Below are 16,711 nucleotides of genomic sequence, written 5' to 3'. Positions count from 1 at the left end.
ACGTGACCTGACGGAGCCTCACCCATCGTGACAGTGGCGTCTGGTCCAGGAGCTCGACCAGTCTTGTCACAGATCCTGTCACTCAGAAGTGGCTGACCCCTGGGAAAGTTGGAGTAGCTTCTTGAAGGGTTGGCTATGGCACCAGAGGGGAGGCAGCACCCTGAAATGACGGGGTTCTGTCATGCAGGATGCTTTGAATTAGGGACCATTACGTGGTGCTGTGCCCCCCACAGCCAGAACGCCTGGGGCTGGGAATCTGGAAGTGCCAGTGTGCCTCTCGCCAGCACACTTTATAATCTCCCTGCAGAGTTTCTGTTTCCTGTGCTGGCAACTTTGTGATGGTTTGGAAATCTTAGTCTCCAAAGGGAAAGACTTCCACAGGGGTCACAGCAATCAGATTCTCAGTGGGACCATACTGAGCAGCTCAGTAACCAGACCCAAGCCCTGCTGAGCCTGCTCTGGGGGAGAAGAGTCAGTCCAGCCTGAGTCTTCCAGGAGGGACGGCCTTGGGCAGCAATATTGTTCTCTTGCACAAAAGACAGTGCCATCCACCACCAAGCTGCTCACGAGGTGGGTCACAGTGACCCATGTCCCTGGGGAGAAAGGGTGCCTGTGTTCTGAGGGGACGTGGGAGAGGGACAAAAGGCTTCTGTTGTAGTGAACGCAAGTGCCAAGGAGATGAGAATTAATTGCCTTTCCTAGTCTAGAGGGAGCTGCTCACGACCAGCCACAGGCCATGGGCCAGGCTGGGTCTGAAGTCTGGAGCTGGGTTCAAATCCCGTTTCTGTGGAGAGAACTTTGGCAAACGACTTAAACTTCCTCAGCCTCTGTGAAAGAGGGAAACCATGTCCCCTGAAGGTTGTTGGAGGAGAAAGTGAAATCTGTGTGCACACACACATCTATAGTGTAATGGGCCTACTGCACCGGATTAACGGTCATTATCATCCAAAAAGTCACCTTTCCTGTCTATGGAAAGAACTGCAACTGTCGGGTGAATCCCTGGTGCAGAAGGCAGGCAAAACCCAGCAAAGAACGGCAGAGAAGGGAGGGCAGGGGCTGCTTTCTGAGCCAGATTTTCAGGGCCCCAAAGTGCAGACTGAGCTCACTGGCTAATTTAGAAAACTTCGAATCCAGGAGGCCCCAGTTTGGCCAGTCATGCTGGAACATCCATGTTCAAGGGTATCACGTTCTATTATTTTTATCCCACATCAAATTCCATGAATCCATTTGTTTTCCACCCAGTCATTCCAAAGTCAGAGCTCCATCCAGGGGGGAAGCCAGCGTGAGCAGAGCTGGCAGCCGCGGCGGCGCTGGGTTTGCTTTGGATCCATGGCGACCTCAGGGCCCAGCTCGAGACAAGAGGGCTTTTGTTTCTGTTTTTGTTTTTGAGCTTTTTTTTTTTTTTTTTCCTCCAAATTTTGAGAAGGAGCTGGAGGTTGGAGCACAGCAGCTTGCCCCACACGAAGCTGCTGCTTCAGCCTCGCTTTCTGCGTGTGTCCAGGGACGCGAGGGGACATGTCAGGCTGAAGCTGGACAGGCACCCAGAGCAAGCTCTGCGGTGCTTCCCTTTGGCAGAACTCTGCACAAATACTTATCTGATTATACTTTTTATAACTTCTAAGGACTCTTAGAAATTGGCCATAAAAACATATCAGGTTTAAAGTTTAAAAAAATCACTCGATTAATCTATTTGGTTTTTCACTCAAGAACGTTTTTTTGTGTAACTACCTTGTAAGCACCACACATCTGTGTGTCCTTGTTCCACGGAGCGCCCAGCACAGCACACAGGATTCAACCATATGAAGCCAAGTGGTCAACAACACAAACCTACTCAGTAGATTGTTAAAATTATTCAGTAATGAGGATTCCTGTACCTTGTTTTATAAATAACTGTGGAATTGAACCATCTCCAGCAAGAATGATCCAGGAGGTGGGAGTGAGTGATCTTATTTAGAGATTTAAACAAACAGTTTTCCAAACAAAATAGAGACTGTTAAAGACAAGAGCAGGTAAGTCTAGCAGGCTAATGCCTAGCAGTTTTCCTACTGGAGGACAATTATATTTTTTGCTTTTTGAAAACAAAAAGTTAAAGACACGGGGGAGAATTGGCCCTATATTTAAAACTTTAGTACAACTGAAATATGTACACAGGCATATTCATTATCTAATTGTACAACTGAGTGCTACCATAAATAAAAATGTAGAGAATACTTAGATAAAATCATGGGAAGGATAAGTTTTTGGAAATTTAAACTTAACGGAGCCCCCATAGTAAAGCTGAATAAGCGGGCAAAGTTCTTGTGCGTGTATCACCCACGCACAGGGCCGTCTCTGGACGGTCAGCTTCTCGGGCCGGAAGGAGGGAGCGTCCCAACAGGACCCGTGGACATAGCCTGGTCTCTTCTGAGCTTGTCTCAGAGGTCATGCCGGATCCCTCGTGCCATTTTCCACTCCAGGTGCAAGGCCAGCCCAGAACCAAGGGGCGAGATCAGATGTCCCCTCCTGGTGGGGGGCTGGCAAGGCTACAGTGGGGAAGAGCGTGTGGGAAAAGCGGCATTGCTGAGGCCAGCCCTCTGGCCAAACTGCAAGTACCAGCACAGGAGACTCTCCTAGACCCACCCAGCCTCATCCCCGGGTGGTGGCTGGAATCCCAGGACCTTGTCACCTACATCAGGTTGTGTGCAGGTGAGCCTCCGTGGGCTCACAGGATTCTTCAGGGACAGCTTCTGGAGTGTGTTTCCTTCTCAGCAGGAAGACTGTGACCTAGGAGGCAAGTTACCTGAGTCTGTCCGCCCACCACACATCCAGAGTGGGGATGGGGACAGGAGGGCCACAATGAGACATTCTCCTCTGGAGGGGAAGTGGGAGGCTCAGAGTAGCGTGTCCCACCCAGCACACGCCACTGTCCCTCACGAGGGCCTGGCAGTGCCTGGGAAGGATTCTCCGTGGACTTTGCCCCCATAATCTTCATTCCACGCTATGACTCAGTCTTCCTTTTCTGTAAAAAGTAGCCTGTGTGTGTCGCCTACTGCCTGCCTGTCAGATCTCGGGGTCCTCTTTCCATTGTGTCATGTCACTGGTTCTTCTGGGCCATGCTGGTGTCAACTCTGCCAGTACAATTCTCCTAATAACTGTGTCTTTTCTATGAACTTCACTAGTGTTCACTCCATTTGACAAAGCCTACACCCGAATCCCTTTGAAACAGGCCCTTTTCTACGTGGCCCCCAGGAGACTCCCAAGACCAATGGCCTGGGCTCTGGAAGGCCAGTTGACACGAGAGCATCACATATAAGGCACATGGGAGGCCTCTGCCCATTTGAGCAAGGCACCAGTTAGAGCCTTTCAGAGTCTTGGAGGGCTTTTCAGTCCCATCTCGTCTTACTTCTTCTCTGGGACCACAGCCCAGCATGCTATGCATGCAGTCTCTGCCCTGAGCTCGCTCTTCCTCGAAGGCTCTTCTGCTGGGAGAGACTCGGCAGGAGAAATAGTTTCACTTTTGAGCCCAGCCAATCTTGGCTCCTTTATAGTTCTTTTAAGTTCTGCTTGAAAATTGGATAATTGCTTCTGTAGCCCCTCCCTCTCTGACCATCCCTCACGACGTGCGGCAACAAGACACCTGCTGACTCTCGTGACACCACCCGGGTCCCCGTAATCAGCCCGTCCACACAGGCCGCCCCGCGCCGGCTCCCCATCGAGCGCCAGGCCTCCTTCCTCTGCTTCCAGCGACATGGCCTTGCTGTCCTTGCCCTTGTCCCCACACCCGAGTCCCCCCAAGTCCTCTTGGCTCCTACCTGGTCCCAAGCAGATGCGGCAGGTTTTAGGCACCTGTTTTGGCAGCACCTGCTTCAAAGCGCCGAACTCTGTCCCGGGCACCATTGCTGCCACCATCCACCAGCCACCAGCGTAAAATCTCAACCACTTCCTTACTCTTGCAGACCAGTGGTCAGGGCACAGTGGGACAGCTGGGTTCAGCTCCATGATGTCGGGGGCCCGGCTGGGGAGACTGGAGTAGTCAGGTGGCCCAAATGATGGGAGTGGAACCACCTGGCACCCCTCTCCATCGCACGTCTGGCACTTGGTGAGAGGTGACTTGAAGGCTGGGCTCAGCTGGGACTGATGCCTGGAGCACAGTGAATGGTGTCCCCAAGTGGCTTGTGCTTTCACAGTGACTGGGCCCCGATAAGGCGGGGCCCAAGAGCAAACATTCCAGCAGAACCAGAGGAGGCTACAGGTCTTCTGTGAGCTGGCCTCAGAGGTCACTGCTGGCCTCCTGCTGCACTGACTCAGCCCACCTGGATTCAGGGAGAGGGAGCCTGATGGGAAGGGTGCCCAAGAATTTACAGCCGTTTAAAAAAGCCACCACAGTTCACCCTCTAGTCACAAATTATTTACCAATGGTAGAGAGCACACATCTTTTTAAAGACGTTGTAAAGATACCTCACTGGAGTTTTGATTTTCGTTTCCCCAAAAATTAATGGTACTGAGGAATTTTTTCATGTACTGATTATCTTCTTTCATGAAGTGTCTGTTAAGGAATTTCTATTTATTTACTTGTCTATTGAGTTTTGGGGTTTAAGAAGTCATATATTTTGTACACAAATCTTCCGATAGATAAATGTTTTGCAACTACTTTCTCTCAGGCTAAGTTTTGCCTGTTCTTAATTGTGTCTTTTGATGAGCAGAGCCTTCAATTCTGATGGTCCAATACAGCTGCCAGCCATCTATGGACAGAGTAAGCCCTTCGTCTGGGTTTGTAAGTAAAACTTTTATTGAAACACAGCTGCACCCACCTATTTACATGTTTTCTACAGCTGTTTTCATGTCACAACAGCAAGGCTGAGTGATTCTGACTGAGACTGCCTTTCAAAGCTTAAAACAGTTACTGTCTGGCCCGTTACAGCAAATGTTTGCTGACCACTGGTCTAGTTTACCAATTTCTAATTTTGTTGTTAGTGCTTTTTACATCGAAGGAGTTTTTGCTGCTTCTAGCATTAAAGTTTTACATTTAGATTTATGATCTACTCCAAATAAGCTTTTGTGTTGTGTGAGGCAAGCACATGGGTTCACTGTTTCTAAACAAACATCCTGCTCTTGCAGCCCACCCTTTGAGAAAACTGTCTTCAAACTGTTGGATTGCTTGGGCAGCTTTGTTGGAGATCAATGCCTGTAAAATTGTGGATCTACTCCTGGGATCTCTGCTCCGTTGATCCCTCTGCATATCATTTTGACAATTACACATTGTCTCAGTTGCTGTATCTTTATAATGATTCTTGAAGTCAGAGAGTACACATCTTACAACATTGCTCTTCTCTTTTAAGGCTGCTCTGCTAGTCTAGGGCCTTAGCATTGCCCTGTAAATTTTGGAGTTTGTCAATTCCTAGAAGAAAAGCATATTGGGATTATGATTGGGATTTTATTGACTGTATCCATCAATTTGTGAAGAGTTGACTTCTTAAATATATTGAGTTTCTGATATGTAAACATGGGATCTCTCTCCACTTGTTTAGATCGCAAAATTTCTCTCAGCATTTAAAAATTAGTTTCAGTATAAAAGTCTTATACACATTTTTCATGAATTTATTCTTTAGCATTTTATGTTGATGCTTGTTTTGGATCAGACTCAGTCTGTAGATAGTGATGCTATCAGCTAGAAGTTCCTGGCGCCCTCATCTGGGCCGGCACTATTTGTGGCAGCCCGCACAGACACTTCCCTGCCGGTGCCAACGTTGTGGCTGGACCAGCTCTGGTGGGTCTCATTGTGACTGCAAGACGCACCTCAGGAACAACCATCAGGGGGCTTGGAAAGGCAGGTTTTATTACTCACATGTCCTGGAAGGTACACAGAGCCCACACAGGCCCAGGGCCACACGGTCGGGCCACAGTTGGTGGGGGTGTTGGTGGAGAGGGAGGGTTCGTCCTCTGAGGTTCTGCCTTTATTGGGACTGAGGGTGAGGCCTAGGGGTTCTCGGGCTCACTCTTTATTGGTGAATTTAAGACATAAGAGTGGAAATTAAGGAGCAGGAAGGGAAAAGCAAGCCGTCAAAGGGTCAGATATCTAGGTCAACCAGTGGGTGGGGTGGCCTGACCCTTCACCTCGTCCTGTGGCTGGTGGTGTGCTTGCTTGAGATGGATGTCTTTGAAGCAGATGCCTCAGCAGGAAAGCTTAATGTCAGGCACCTACATTATATTCAAAAGGCATATTGTTAGGTGCGGCCACGACCATGCTATTATAAATGGTTTTTCTAAACAGTTCATTTTGCTCCTAATAAACAGAACACATTTCTCCAAGTTGACCTTGTGTCCCACAAGGTTGCTAATGCTCACTCACTGGGTCCTACTGATTGTTTTGGAGTCTCTTTAAGCGCTTTCATGCAAACGTGCTAATCATCTGGGAATACATAGAATTTAATTTCTCCCTTTCTAATAGTTCTTCTTTGTATTTATTCATTGCTTCAGTTGTGTCCATGAAGAAGTTAGTCGATCTAAGAAAGAAGTGAAAAATTTTATTCAAGCCAAACTGAGGATTATATCCCGGGGACAGCCTCTCAGAAAGCTCCGAGAACTGTTACACCCGTTAGAGGTCAGAGCACAGTTGTACAGGATTTTTTTCAGACAAACGGCTGTGCATTAAATGATGCAGGTCGTTTGTATAATACGGATCTGTAAGTACAAAGTGCTGGGTCATCGTGACCCCTTATGAGATCAAAAATGTTCTCTCTTCAGGATTTGTCTCCTTGGTGCTGGGAGAACGTTGCTCTTTATTGTTGAGCAGGTGTTCCTGCTGAAGGGAAGGCTGGTCAACCAATAACGCAGAAACATAGTGCACAGTGGGGAGAGAGGAGGTCAAAGGGCAGAGAAAACTTTCAGGTTTAAATTTTTCTTGTCTTGTCATAAAACACGAATTTTATTTTACACTTGCCTCCTTGTGCTGGCCAGGATTTCTCATACAACGTTAAACAGAAGTGGTCAAAGTGGGTATGTCGCCCTCACGTCCTCTCCTCCAGCCCCTGGCGCCCACCACCCTCCTTTCCCCAAGGTTTGACTCCCTCCTACCCTTCCCACTCCAGCTCCCTACAACCTTCGGAGACCACGCACAGCAGGGAGCACTAACACTATTCCACTTTCCTTTAAATCCCAGACTTCCTCTGTAAAATAAAAACTCCATCCCTCTGCTTCCACTTGTCAAGTGGAAAGAATGACATAGGGACTACACAGTGTGGATGGGAAGGTTAATTAAATTACTACAAGAAAATCACGAGAAATTGGGTCCTGCTCGGGAGAACAGCCATTCCGTCCCCAGGGTGGGTTTGTGGTCCCCAGAGCAGGACGGCTCCCGGGCTTCGCCCCTCCCGTCGACCCCGTCCCTCCACCAGGGCGGAGCCGGAACCTAGGAGCTCGCCGCCGCCGCTGCCGGCTCCCACGAGGTGTGCCTGCCCGCGGTGCGCTCGGACCACATCAGGACCACCTCGCAGACGGACCGAGCAGAGCACGCCTGCGCAGCCGAGGGCGGGGGCTTCCCTCTCCAGACTTTGGGGCGTGTATAGCGGCGCATGCGCGGAGCTGGTTCCAAGGCGGGGTCTTTAACGCGGACAAGGGGCGCACAGCGCGCGTGCGCGGGCCGAGGGCGGTGGCTCGGGCTCTTGGTGGGTGCTGTCTCCCCCTTCGCACCAGCGGTGTGGACGAGAACCCAGCGGAGAAACGTGACTGAGGTAGGTTTCCGTGGGCAGCTCGGACATCTAGACGTGCCAAGTGAGAGGTGTTCGCCCGGCGTGTGCATCAGTAGGCGGACCCAGGCCGCCGCCCCTTCCGAACCCTACCGGCGCCTTCCGGCCTCTGTGCGGTCCGGGAGCTCGGCGCCCCGCCCCGACCAGGGCCGCGCCCTTCCCCAGCCACGCCCGCGGCGCGGCTCCCACCGCCCCCGCCACGCCCACAGGCCCCGCCCCTCCTGAGCCCCGCCCATTTCCCGTCTCCGCGCGTCCTTGGCGTCGGGCCCTCTGGCCTCCGCCCCGAGCGTGTATCACACTCCGTTTCCTCCTTGCCCCTTCTACTCGGGCATCACGCGCCGCATCGCCCTTCATCCTCCCTTCCTTCGTTTCTCCCCGAACCCGCCCGGCTAGCCACCGGCCCTTCTAAATCCTGGGTCCTCTTCCCGCTCCCTGTCCCATTCCCACCCGTCAGCCGAGCTCCGCCCCGTCCGGGCCCCACCGCTCTGTCCCTGGCTCACCCACTGGTCGAGTCCCATCTTTGCTTCAATGCAGTATTTTCCAGTGAAAATGCAATGTATATGTATTAGTATTTGCAATTAAACGTCACAAAACAAGTACTAGGTCTTCATTGATAAGTGAAGCACGTATTTAAATAACTACTGTGTAACTGAGAAAACACATTCATCTTAGAGCATAGTAGGAATTACACTGTCACTGGAAAAATGAGAATGAGAATGAGAAGAAAAGCCTCTGAAAGAGGCAGACCTTGGTTCCTGTTAGTGGAAACACCATAAAGCCCCAGGTAGGAAATTTTAATTGGAGTTAAAGCTGTTATGGTTCCAAGGAAAGAATTGGCATCAATTTATTAAATTGATTTTAAAAAATCAACCCAGTGATCTAACAGAAAGTGACAGGCTTTGCCAGTGAGTATGATTAACACTTTGCAGACTAGTTACGAAAATATATACTGTTTGGAGTTCATCAGTTTTAAATGCTTTCAACTGTTTTTTTTTTCCCCCAACAAAAAGTCTCAAACATTTATTACTGAGCCAAAGCACTAGTGCAGAAACACTGACACAGAGAAAAATCATTTTCCCAGTTAAACACACCCAGCCATTCAGACAGAGTGATTTGGGAAGATGCACGTGACCTTGACACAGCATAAACTTGGGTGCCACCTCATGTGTGAGGCTCATTATAGACCCCACTTGGTTCTTCTCCAGTGTCTTCTCTTGGAGTTGTACCTGATTTTACTTCTGGTTTTCATTTGGACCCATTGGGGAGTGGGACGATTCTGCTTTTGTTTCTTGACCAGGAATCTCCTGGTCCTGAAAGTCTTAAGAGGAGACATGGCCAGGAGCAAATTCAGCCGCACGTCTTCGGTTGGTTGTGTAAAGAACTGCGTTTATAAATTTCATTTCTGTTCGTTCTTTACATGTTTTACTTCCATTTGGCAGAGGACCTTTCCCATGGACCTTAGAAGTTATGTGAACTTAGTTATCATGCAATGTAACAAGCATTTTCTCATTTTCCCTCTTTTAAAAGCAGAAATGGAGAGGGAAATGGAAGGTTAAAGCAGCAGCTATGCGCAGATCCCAGGGGAAGGATGGCAACACCAGGTGACTGCCCCGGAAGTGAGCTGCAGGTAATTTTGGTTCTGCTGTGTAAGGACTTGTATTTAAAGACCCGACCATTTCAGAGAGCTGAACTTAGCCCAGGGTGATGGTGCTTTACTTGGACCTTGGAAGGTGGCCACCAATGAGGGAATGCTTAACTAGAGGAAATGCACTGTTTGTAAGGTCACAAGTGACACTGTGATTTGGGCGTTGTAAACACCTCCCAGGATTCTGGAGTTCCATGTTTGGTACTTGAGCTGGTGAAGAAAGCATATTTTTTTAGTTGTTTAAAAATGTCCCAGACATAATATGTTATGGACAGCTTGGACACATTAGAAAATATTTATGTATTCATACTGCTTTTCTGCCAGGGACACATATAATTTCATTTAAGTTAACAGTAAAAAAAAAGTCACCTTAAATTTCAAGGAGTGTTGATTATATAAAATTAAAAAGCAAGTGAATAATAAATAATGTTTTTTTAAAAATCAAACATTTTTGTGTCTGTGATATCAATTTTAACATTTTTTTCTTTTCATTCTAATGATTATTCTAAATTCATTTGAGTTTTTATATATAGAAATTTTGTTTGTAGTTGGGTCATTTTATTAATCTTTTTAAAAATTAATCATTAAAAGTTTTGATTTTATGGATGGTTCATTTTTATTTTGGGAAAGTAAAAAATATAGGAACATTTACAGAATAATATTGTAAACATCAAGTATGTATTACACAGAAGTGAAAACTTGTTAACATTTTGTCATATTTGCTTCAGAGTGTCTGCTTGTGTGTGTGTATATGTATGTATATGAATAACCGAACCGTGAGTAAAGTTTGTTCCCCACCCGTTCCTAGTCTTCCTCTGTCTCCACAGGCAAACTCTGCGGTGAACTGTGACACTAGAATGACAATATGCTTCCTAGAATTTACCTAAGTGGTGGCACGGAGTGTGTGTCCTCTGTAGCCGGCCTTTTCCACCGACGTTAGTTTTGAGGGATTTGTCCTTAATGTATGTGTAGAGCTGGCTCAGTCCTGAAGGATGGTCCTGTAGCATAGTCTTTATGTGAATGTATCCCATTCACAGAAGGTATGTAGGTCGGTTCAGTCTTACTGCTAGGCAGTGGATGTGTACCACATTTCATCTCTCTCCCTTTTGTGGGACACTTCCATTGTTTCTGGTTTTCCTTTGTTTCAGACAGTGCTGTCCTGCTGTGTGTCTCCTTGCGCACGTGTGCTCCAGGGTGTCTGCCAGTAATGCCACTGTGGGCTGGAAGGCATTACGTATTTTCAGTTTTACTCGGTAATGATCACTTGTTCTCCCAGGTGGCTTTCCCAGGAGCCCCGAGTACTTCCTAACCCTTGAGAGCATCAGGCTTTTTGATTTCGGTTGGTCTGATGGGTTAGAAATGGTGTCTTGTCATTTTAGTTTTCCTGATTACTTACAAGTCACGGTAGTGTTGTTCATCCTGGCAGTGGCACCCTCTGCTGCAGAAGAGATGCCTGACGGTCACAATTTGTGTTTTATCTTTTGGGTTGTTACCAATTTTGTGTTTTAAAAGAAACCTTTGTTTTACTTTCTCTTTGTTCCTCTGTTTTCTGTTTCATTGATTTCTGCTTTTATTTCCTTTATTCTATTCTATTTGGGTTTAATTTTCTCTTTTCATAGCATCTTGAGATGGAAGCTTGGGTCACTGATTTTAAACCTTTCTTTTCCAATGTGTGTCTTTAAAGCTGTAACTTTCCTTCTAATCACCATTTAGCTGCACCTCAGACATTTGAATTCACTGTATTTTTATTAGTGTTGAGGTAAAGTACTTTCTAATATATCACGATGGAAATTAGAAATTTTCTGGGCTATTCAGAAGTGTGTTGCTTGATTTCCAAACATTTGGGACATTTTATATTTTTGTTACTTAATTTTGGTTTGATCATGTTTGGTCAAAAAATATACCATTTCAGTCTTTGGAAATGTATTCAGGCCTGCTTTTCGGCCTGGTTGGCGGGCTGTTTGGTGGATGTTCCACGTGCACTTGGGAGACTATGTCTTCTGCAGTTGTTGGGTTTAGTGTTCAACGTCATTATGGTCAGATGGGTTATTGGTACTGCTAGGATCTCTATATCCTGTCTGATATTTTGTCCATTTGGTCTGTCAATTACTGAGAGGTCTGAGCTTCAGAAATCTCTATGGTGATTGTGGATTTGTCTATTTTTTTTGCTTATTTCCTTTTGGATTTATCACTTTTTGCTTCATGATATTTTGAATCTCTATTATTTGGTACATATAATTAGAATAGTTTCTGTTTTCTAGATTAATTGACCCTTTCATTTTTATGAAATCTCTCTTTTTACTGATTAATACTTCATGCTTTGTCTATATTAATATGGCTGTACCAGCTTTCTTTTTTTATTTTTTATTTTTACTTTTTGTACAGTTTTTAAACGTTTTACTCCATTTGCATTGACTGTATCCCCATGTTGTACGATACATGCCTGTAGCCTGCCTTACACCCAGCACTTTGTGCCTCCCCCTCCTCAGCCCCTGTACTGTCCCTGTCCCTGCACTGGTAACCACTAGTTCCTTTATATCTGTGAGCCTGCTTGTTTTCTGTTATATTCATTATTATTATTATTTTTTTAAGACTCCACATGTAAGTGATATCATACAGTGTTTGTCTTTCTCTGACTTATTTCACTTAGTATAATGCTCTCCAAGTCCACCCATGTTGCTGCAAATGGCAAAATTTTCATTCTTTTTTATGGCTGGGTAGTATTCCATTGTGTTTGTACCACATCTTCTGTGTCCATTCATCTGTTGATGGACAATTAGATTGTTTCTATATTTTGGCAATTGTAAATATTGTTGCTATGAACATTGGAGTGCATCTATCTTTTTGAATTAGTGTTTTTGTTTTTTTCAGATATACACCCAGGAGTAGAATTGCTAGGTCATATGGTGGTTCTATTTTTAGTATTTTGAGAAACTTCCATACTGTTTTCCACAGTGATTGCACCATTTACATTTCCACCAACAGTGCATAGTGGTTCCCTTTCCTCCACATCCTCGCCAGCATTTGTTGTTTGTATTCTTTTTGATCATGGCCATTCTAACAGGTATGAGGTGATATCTTATTGTGGTTTTGATCTGTATTTCCCTGATAATTAGCAGTGTTGAGCATCTTTTCATGTGCCTGTTGGCCATCTGCATTTCCTTTTTGGAAAAATGTCTATTCAGGTCTTCTGTCCATTTTTTAATTGGGTTGTTTGCTTGTTTGATGTTAAGTTGTATGGGCTGTTTATATATGTTGGATAGTAATTTCCTTATCATGTTCCAGTTTTCTTGTGGTTAATGTTTCATGGTGCACATACACATATACCTATATTCTCAACTTATCTAACTCCTCATATCTAAAGTCTTCCTCTTGTAAAGAGCCCATGGTTGTTTCTTTTTTTTCCCGTCAGGTAATTTTTGCCCTTAAATTGGAGTATTCAGTCCATTAACATTGACACAATGAGTCTAACATCCTGCTGTTTGTTTCTGTTTGTCACATTTCTTCTTTGTCCCTTTCTCCATTCTTGCCTTCTTTTAGATTTATAAAATATCTTCTATAATTCTATATTATCTCCTCTATTGGCTTTGTAGCTGTACCTTTTTATATTATTCTAGTGGTTACCCAGGAAATCGTGATACGCATCCTTAACCTATTCCAGTTTTTTTTTTTTTGACAACTTCACAGTGTAAGTATCCTCTAAATTAATTCCATTTGCCAGCCCCATATTTTTACTGCACATATTTTTAAATTTACATATATGTACTGTTCATTGTGTCTAAGAACGTTTAGAGCTTTAGCTTTTTAAGCTTACATAGTTATCAAAGGAATAAAGCCAACCACAAAATAAGAATTCATTCAGAAAGATACATATACCCTGCTACTAAGAGCAAGATTATTTATAATTACCAAGATATGGCAGCATCCTAAGTGCACATCAATAGTTGAATAGAGAATGAAGATGCAGCACATGTGTATGTAATGGAATACAATTCACCCATAAGAAAGAAGGATACTTTGCCATTTGTGGCCCTTCATTCATTCACTTTTTCTTTTTCACTTCAAAAACCAGAATTTTATAACTGGCAGAGACGTTTCCGTTACATCAAAAACAACAGAATACCTAGAAATAAACCCAGCCAAGGAGGTTACCTATGCTCCAAAAACCAAAATGACACAAAGAAATGGAAAGCTTTCTTGTGCTCTTGGATTGGAAGAATCAACACTATCAAAATGGCCACACTGCCCAAAGCAATCCAGACCCAACGCAACCCCCACCAAAATACTCAACGACACTCCTCACAGAACTAGAACAAACAATTCCAGAATTTATAAGGAACCACAAAAGACCCCCAACAGCCAAAGCAATCTTATGTTGATCTCTCTTTTTGTTTTCTCTTTCTTCTTTCTGTTCTCTTTTCTTGTGGTTTGATGACTTAGAGAAGGTCCTTCAACATTTGTTGTAAAGCTGGCTTGGTGGTGCTGAAATCTTGTAGCTTTTGTTTATCTGTGAAGCTTTTGATTTCTCCCTCAAGTCTGAAGGAGAGCCTTGCTGGACAGAGTGTTCTTGGCTGTAGGTTTCCCCCTTGCATCACTTTAAATATACCGTGCCACTCCCTTCTGGCCTGCAGAGTTTCTGCTGAAAATTCAGCTGATAACCTTGTGGGAGTTCCCTTGTATGTTATTTGTTGCTTTTCTCTTGCTAATTTTAAATATTTTCTCCTTATTCTTAATTGCTGTCAGTTTGATGACTGTGTGCCTTGGTATGCTCCTCTTTGAGCTGATCCTGTGTGGAAATCTCTGCGCTTCCAGGACTTGGGTGACTGTTTCCTTTCCCAAGCTGGGGAAGTTTTCGGTTATTATCTCTCCAAAAATTTTCTCAGGTCCTTTCTTCTCTTTCTGGGACCCCTATGATCTGAATATTAGTGCGCTTCATGTTGTTCTAGAGTTCTCTTAAATTATCCTCATTCCTTTTTTTCTTTTTTTCTTTTTTCTGTTCTGCAGCAGTGATTTCTGCTAGTCTGTCTTCCAGCTCACTGATCTGTTCTTCTGCCTCATTTAGTCTGTTCTTGGTTCCTTCTGGTGTGTTGTCCCTTTCAGTGATTTTATTCTTCAGCTCTGTTTGAGTATTCTTTATATTTTCCAACTCTGCTAAAAACTTCACTCTGTGCGTCTATACTCCTCTTGAGTTCTCTGAACATCTTGGCCATCATTACTTTAAACTCTTTCTCGGATGAATTACCTATCTCCTCATCACTTATTTCTTCTTCTGGGATTTTAGCTTGTGCCTTGGCCTGGGAGATACTCCTCTGCCACCTCATATTGTCTGTCTTTCTGTGTGTTTGTGGATTTCCTTCCACAGGCTTTGGGATTATTATTTTCTTATTTCTAGTATCTGCCCCTGGTGGATGAGGCTGGACTAGAGGCTTATGCAGGTTTTCTGACAGGAGGAGCCAGCGCCTGCCCACTGCTGGGTGAAGCTTGGTCCTGGACCTCTAGTGGGTAGGGCTGTGTCTAGAGGCCTCTGTGGCTCAGGAAGTCTGCTGATGGGTGGGGCTGTGTTCCCACTCTATATTGTTTGGCCTGAGGCTTCTCTACAGGCTGTTGAGTGGGGCTTGGTCTTGGTGCTGATGATCCAGTCAAGATCCTCAGCCTCCAGGAAAGCTCATGTAGATGAACACTCCTGGAATGTCCGCCACCAGCTTTTATGTCCCCTGAGTGAGCCGCAGCCGTCCCCCACGTCCCCAGGAGACCCTCCAAATCCAGCAGGCAGGTCTGGCTCAGGTTCCTGTGAAATCACTGCCTGTGCCCTTGGACCTGATGCACGTGAGTTTCCGTGTATGTTTCCCAAGCGAATGGAGTCTCTGTTTCCCCCTAGTCCCATGAGGCTCCCAGAGCCAAGCCCCACTGGCCTTCAAAACCAGATGTCCTGGGGTCTCCTTCTCTTCCCAATGCTGGAACCCGGGCTGGGGAGCCTGACTTGGGGTCAGAACTCTCACTCCTGTGGGAGGGCCTCTGCGACTAAACTGTTCTTCCGCTTGTGGATCGCCCACTCTGGGGTATGGGGCCCAATTATATCGTGAGCACAGCCCTCCTACTGTCCTGCTGTGGTTCCCTCTCTATGTTTCCATTCGCAGAAGATCTTTTTTGCTAGGTTCTAGTCTTTTTTCAATGGTTGTTTAGCATTCAGTTGTGGTTTCGTTGTAATGGCGAGGAGAGGCAAGCTTGTGGTCCTGCCACTCTGCCATCTTGACCAGAAATTACCAGTCCCATTTTTGTCCTATTGTTGTAACATATTTCACTTCCATATATGTTATAAACCCCACAATTGATTATTATTGTTTCTCTATACTATAAGAAGTCTTTTTTATAAAATGTAAGTAATAGTGTTACCCACATATTTACCTTTTCTGTGGACTTTGCACCTGTCACTCTGGCAAGCATTAAAGACAGTTACTCCGTGCACTGCAGGTGAGGCGTGAAGTGCTGCACCCTTTATGGGAAGAATCTGACAAAGGTGTGAAAGAGAGCCATGCTCCTGTTTCAGCCCCGTCAGACTATCCCATAGAGGGTCAGGGGTAGGGGTGAGCGGGTGACGATGTTGGGGAGCAGGGACAGGGTCGAGGCTGATTTGAAAGGAGTCAGAGGATACAAACAAGCAGCTGTTAAAGTGAAGAAGATGACAGCAGGTACTTAAAGATGTGTTTGACCTCCTTAATAACCAGAGAGATGATTTCTCCTCATCTGTTGGCAGGGTTGCCATGGTGATGTCTATTGCTGACGAGGGTGCAGGAACGTCAGGGCTTCCGCTCCTGCTGTCCATCCCGCTCACATGTAGGGGTGACTGTCCACCCTCCAGGAAGCAGCTGGTGGGGGACTCAAAACCCACAAAAGACCTCGATCCGTTAGTTTCACACTCAGGATTTTATCCCAAGAAAGTTATCAGGGACTGACTGATTAATATTAAAGTGAGTTTATCTCAACACAATTTATAATAGTAAAACCTGAAAATAGTCTTAAGTATCCAAAACTGGGAGGTTTGTTAAGTAAGTTACAGTAATTTATAGGATGAAATACTATCAGATACTTAAGATGTGTTTAGAAGTATCTTTCAGAATGAGGAAAAATGTTCAGAAAAGTGGAAGACGTGTCATTAGGCAGAATTGTGTGACCCCAGCAAACCCTGTGTAAGGGGTGTCGTGTGTACTGAAGAAAGCCTGAAATACTGTCGTGTTATCATATCACCAGCGTTTATCTGACCAATGAGTGAGACTACAGATGGTTTTAATTTTCCTGTGTGCTCTTGTGCTTTCGCACATTTTCTAAAGTGAACATGAGTGAT

At 45.3% G+C, this 16,711-nt stretch overlaps 2 protein-coding genes and 1 long non-coding RNA gene across 6 annotated transcripts in view; 1 reads left to right on the top strand and 2 right to left on the bottom strand.

Moving 5' to 3' along the window:
• Positions 1-764: 764 nt before the first annotated feature.
• On the bottom strand, positions 765-6,323 carry LOC141579391 (uncharacterized). The gene is made up of 3 exons (XR_012510623.1): positions 3,792-6,323; positions 2,670-2,763; positions 765-2,522 (listed from the first exon to the last, which is right to left on the bottom strand). It is a non-coding gene; the product is annotated as an uncharacterized LOC141579391 (long non-coding RNA).
• Positions 6,324-7,551: 1,228 nt separating this feature from the next.
• Positions 7,552-16,711, top strand: part of PRMT2 (protein arginine methyltransferase 2) — a 31,136-nt gene continuing 21,976 nt past the window's right edge. For 3 of the 4 annotated variants that reach the window (XM_074374472.1, XM_010966476.3, XM_074374407.1), the window contains exons 1-2: positions 7,552-7,709; positions 9,255-9,351. In XM_074374472.1, coding sequence (XP_074230573.1) covers positions 9,313-9,351 — 39 coding nt within the window. In that variant the 5' untranslated portion in view covers positions 7,552-7,709; positions 9,255-9,312. Of the gene's footprint in view, positions 7,710-9,251; positions 9,352-16,711 lie in introns of all 4 variants that reach the window. The other variant, XM_074374442.1, reaches the window with a different exon arrangement.
• LOC105077984 (large ribosomal subunit protein eL39-like) lies at positions 7,719-9,214 on the bottom strand. Its single transcript, XM_074374875.1, has one exon. The coding sequence runs from the start codon at positions 9,055-9,057 to the stop codon at positions 8,902-8,904; it is 156 nt and encodes a 51-aa protein (XP_074230976.1). The 5' UTR covers positions 9,058-9,214; the 3' UTR covers positions 7,719-8,901.

This window comes from Camelus bactrianus, chromosome 1 (assembly GCF_048773025.1).
Source record: "Camelus bactrianus isolate YW-2024 breed Bactrian camel chromosome 1, ASM4877302v1, whole genome shotgun sequence".
NCBI lineage: Eukaryota > Metazoa > Chordata > Mammalia > Artiodactyla > Camelidae > Camelus > Camelus bactrianus.
Note: the sequence above shows the minus strand (reverse complement) of the source record. Positions and strands in the feature narration are given on the sequence as shown.

Bases quoted from the DNA above. Each gene is read 5' to 3' on its own strand.
- LOC105077984 (XM_074374875.1), bottom strand. From the start codon at position 9,057: ATGTCTCCTCTTAAGACTTTCAGGACCAGGAGATTCCTGGTCAAGAAA.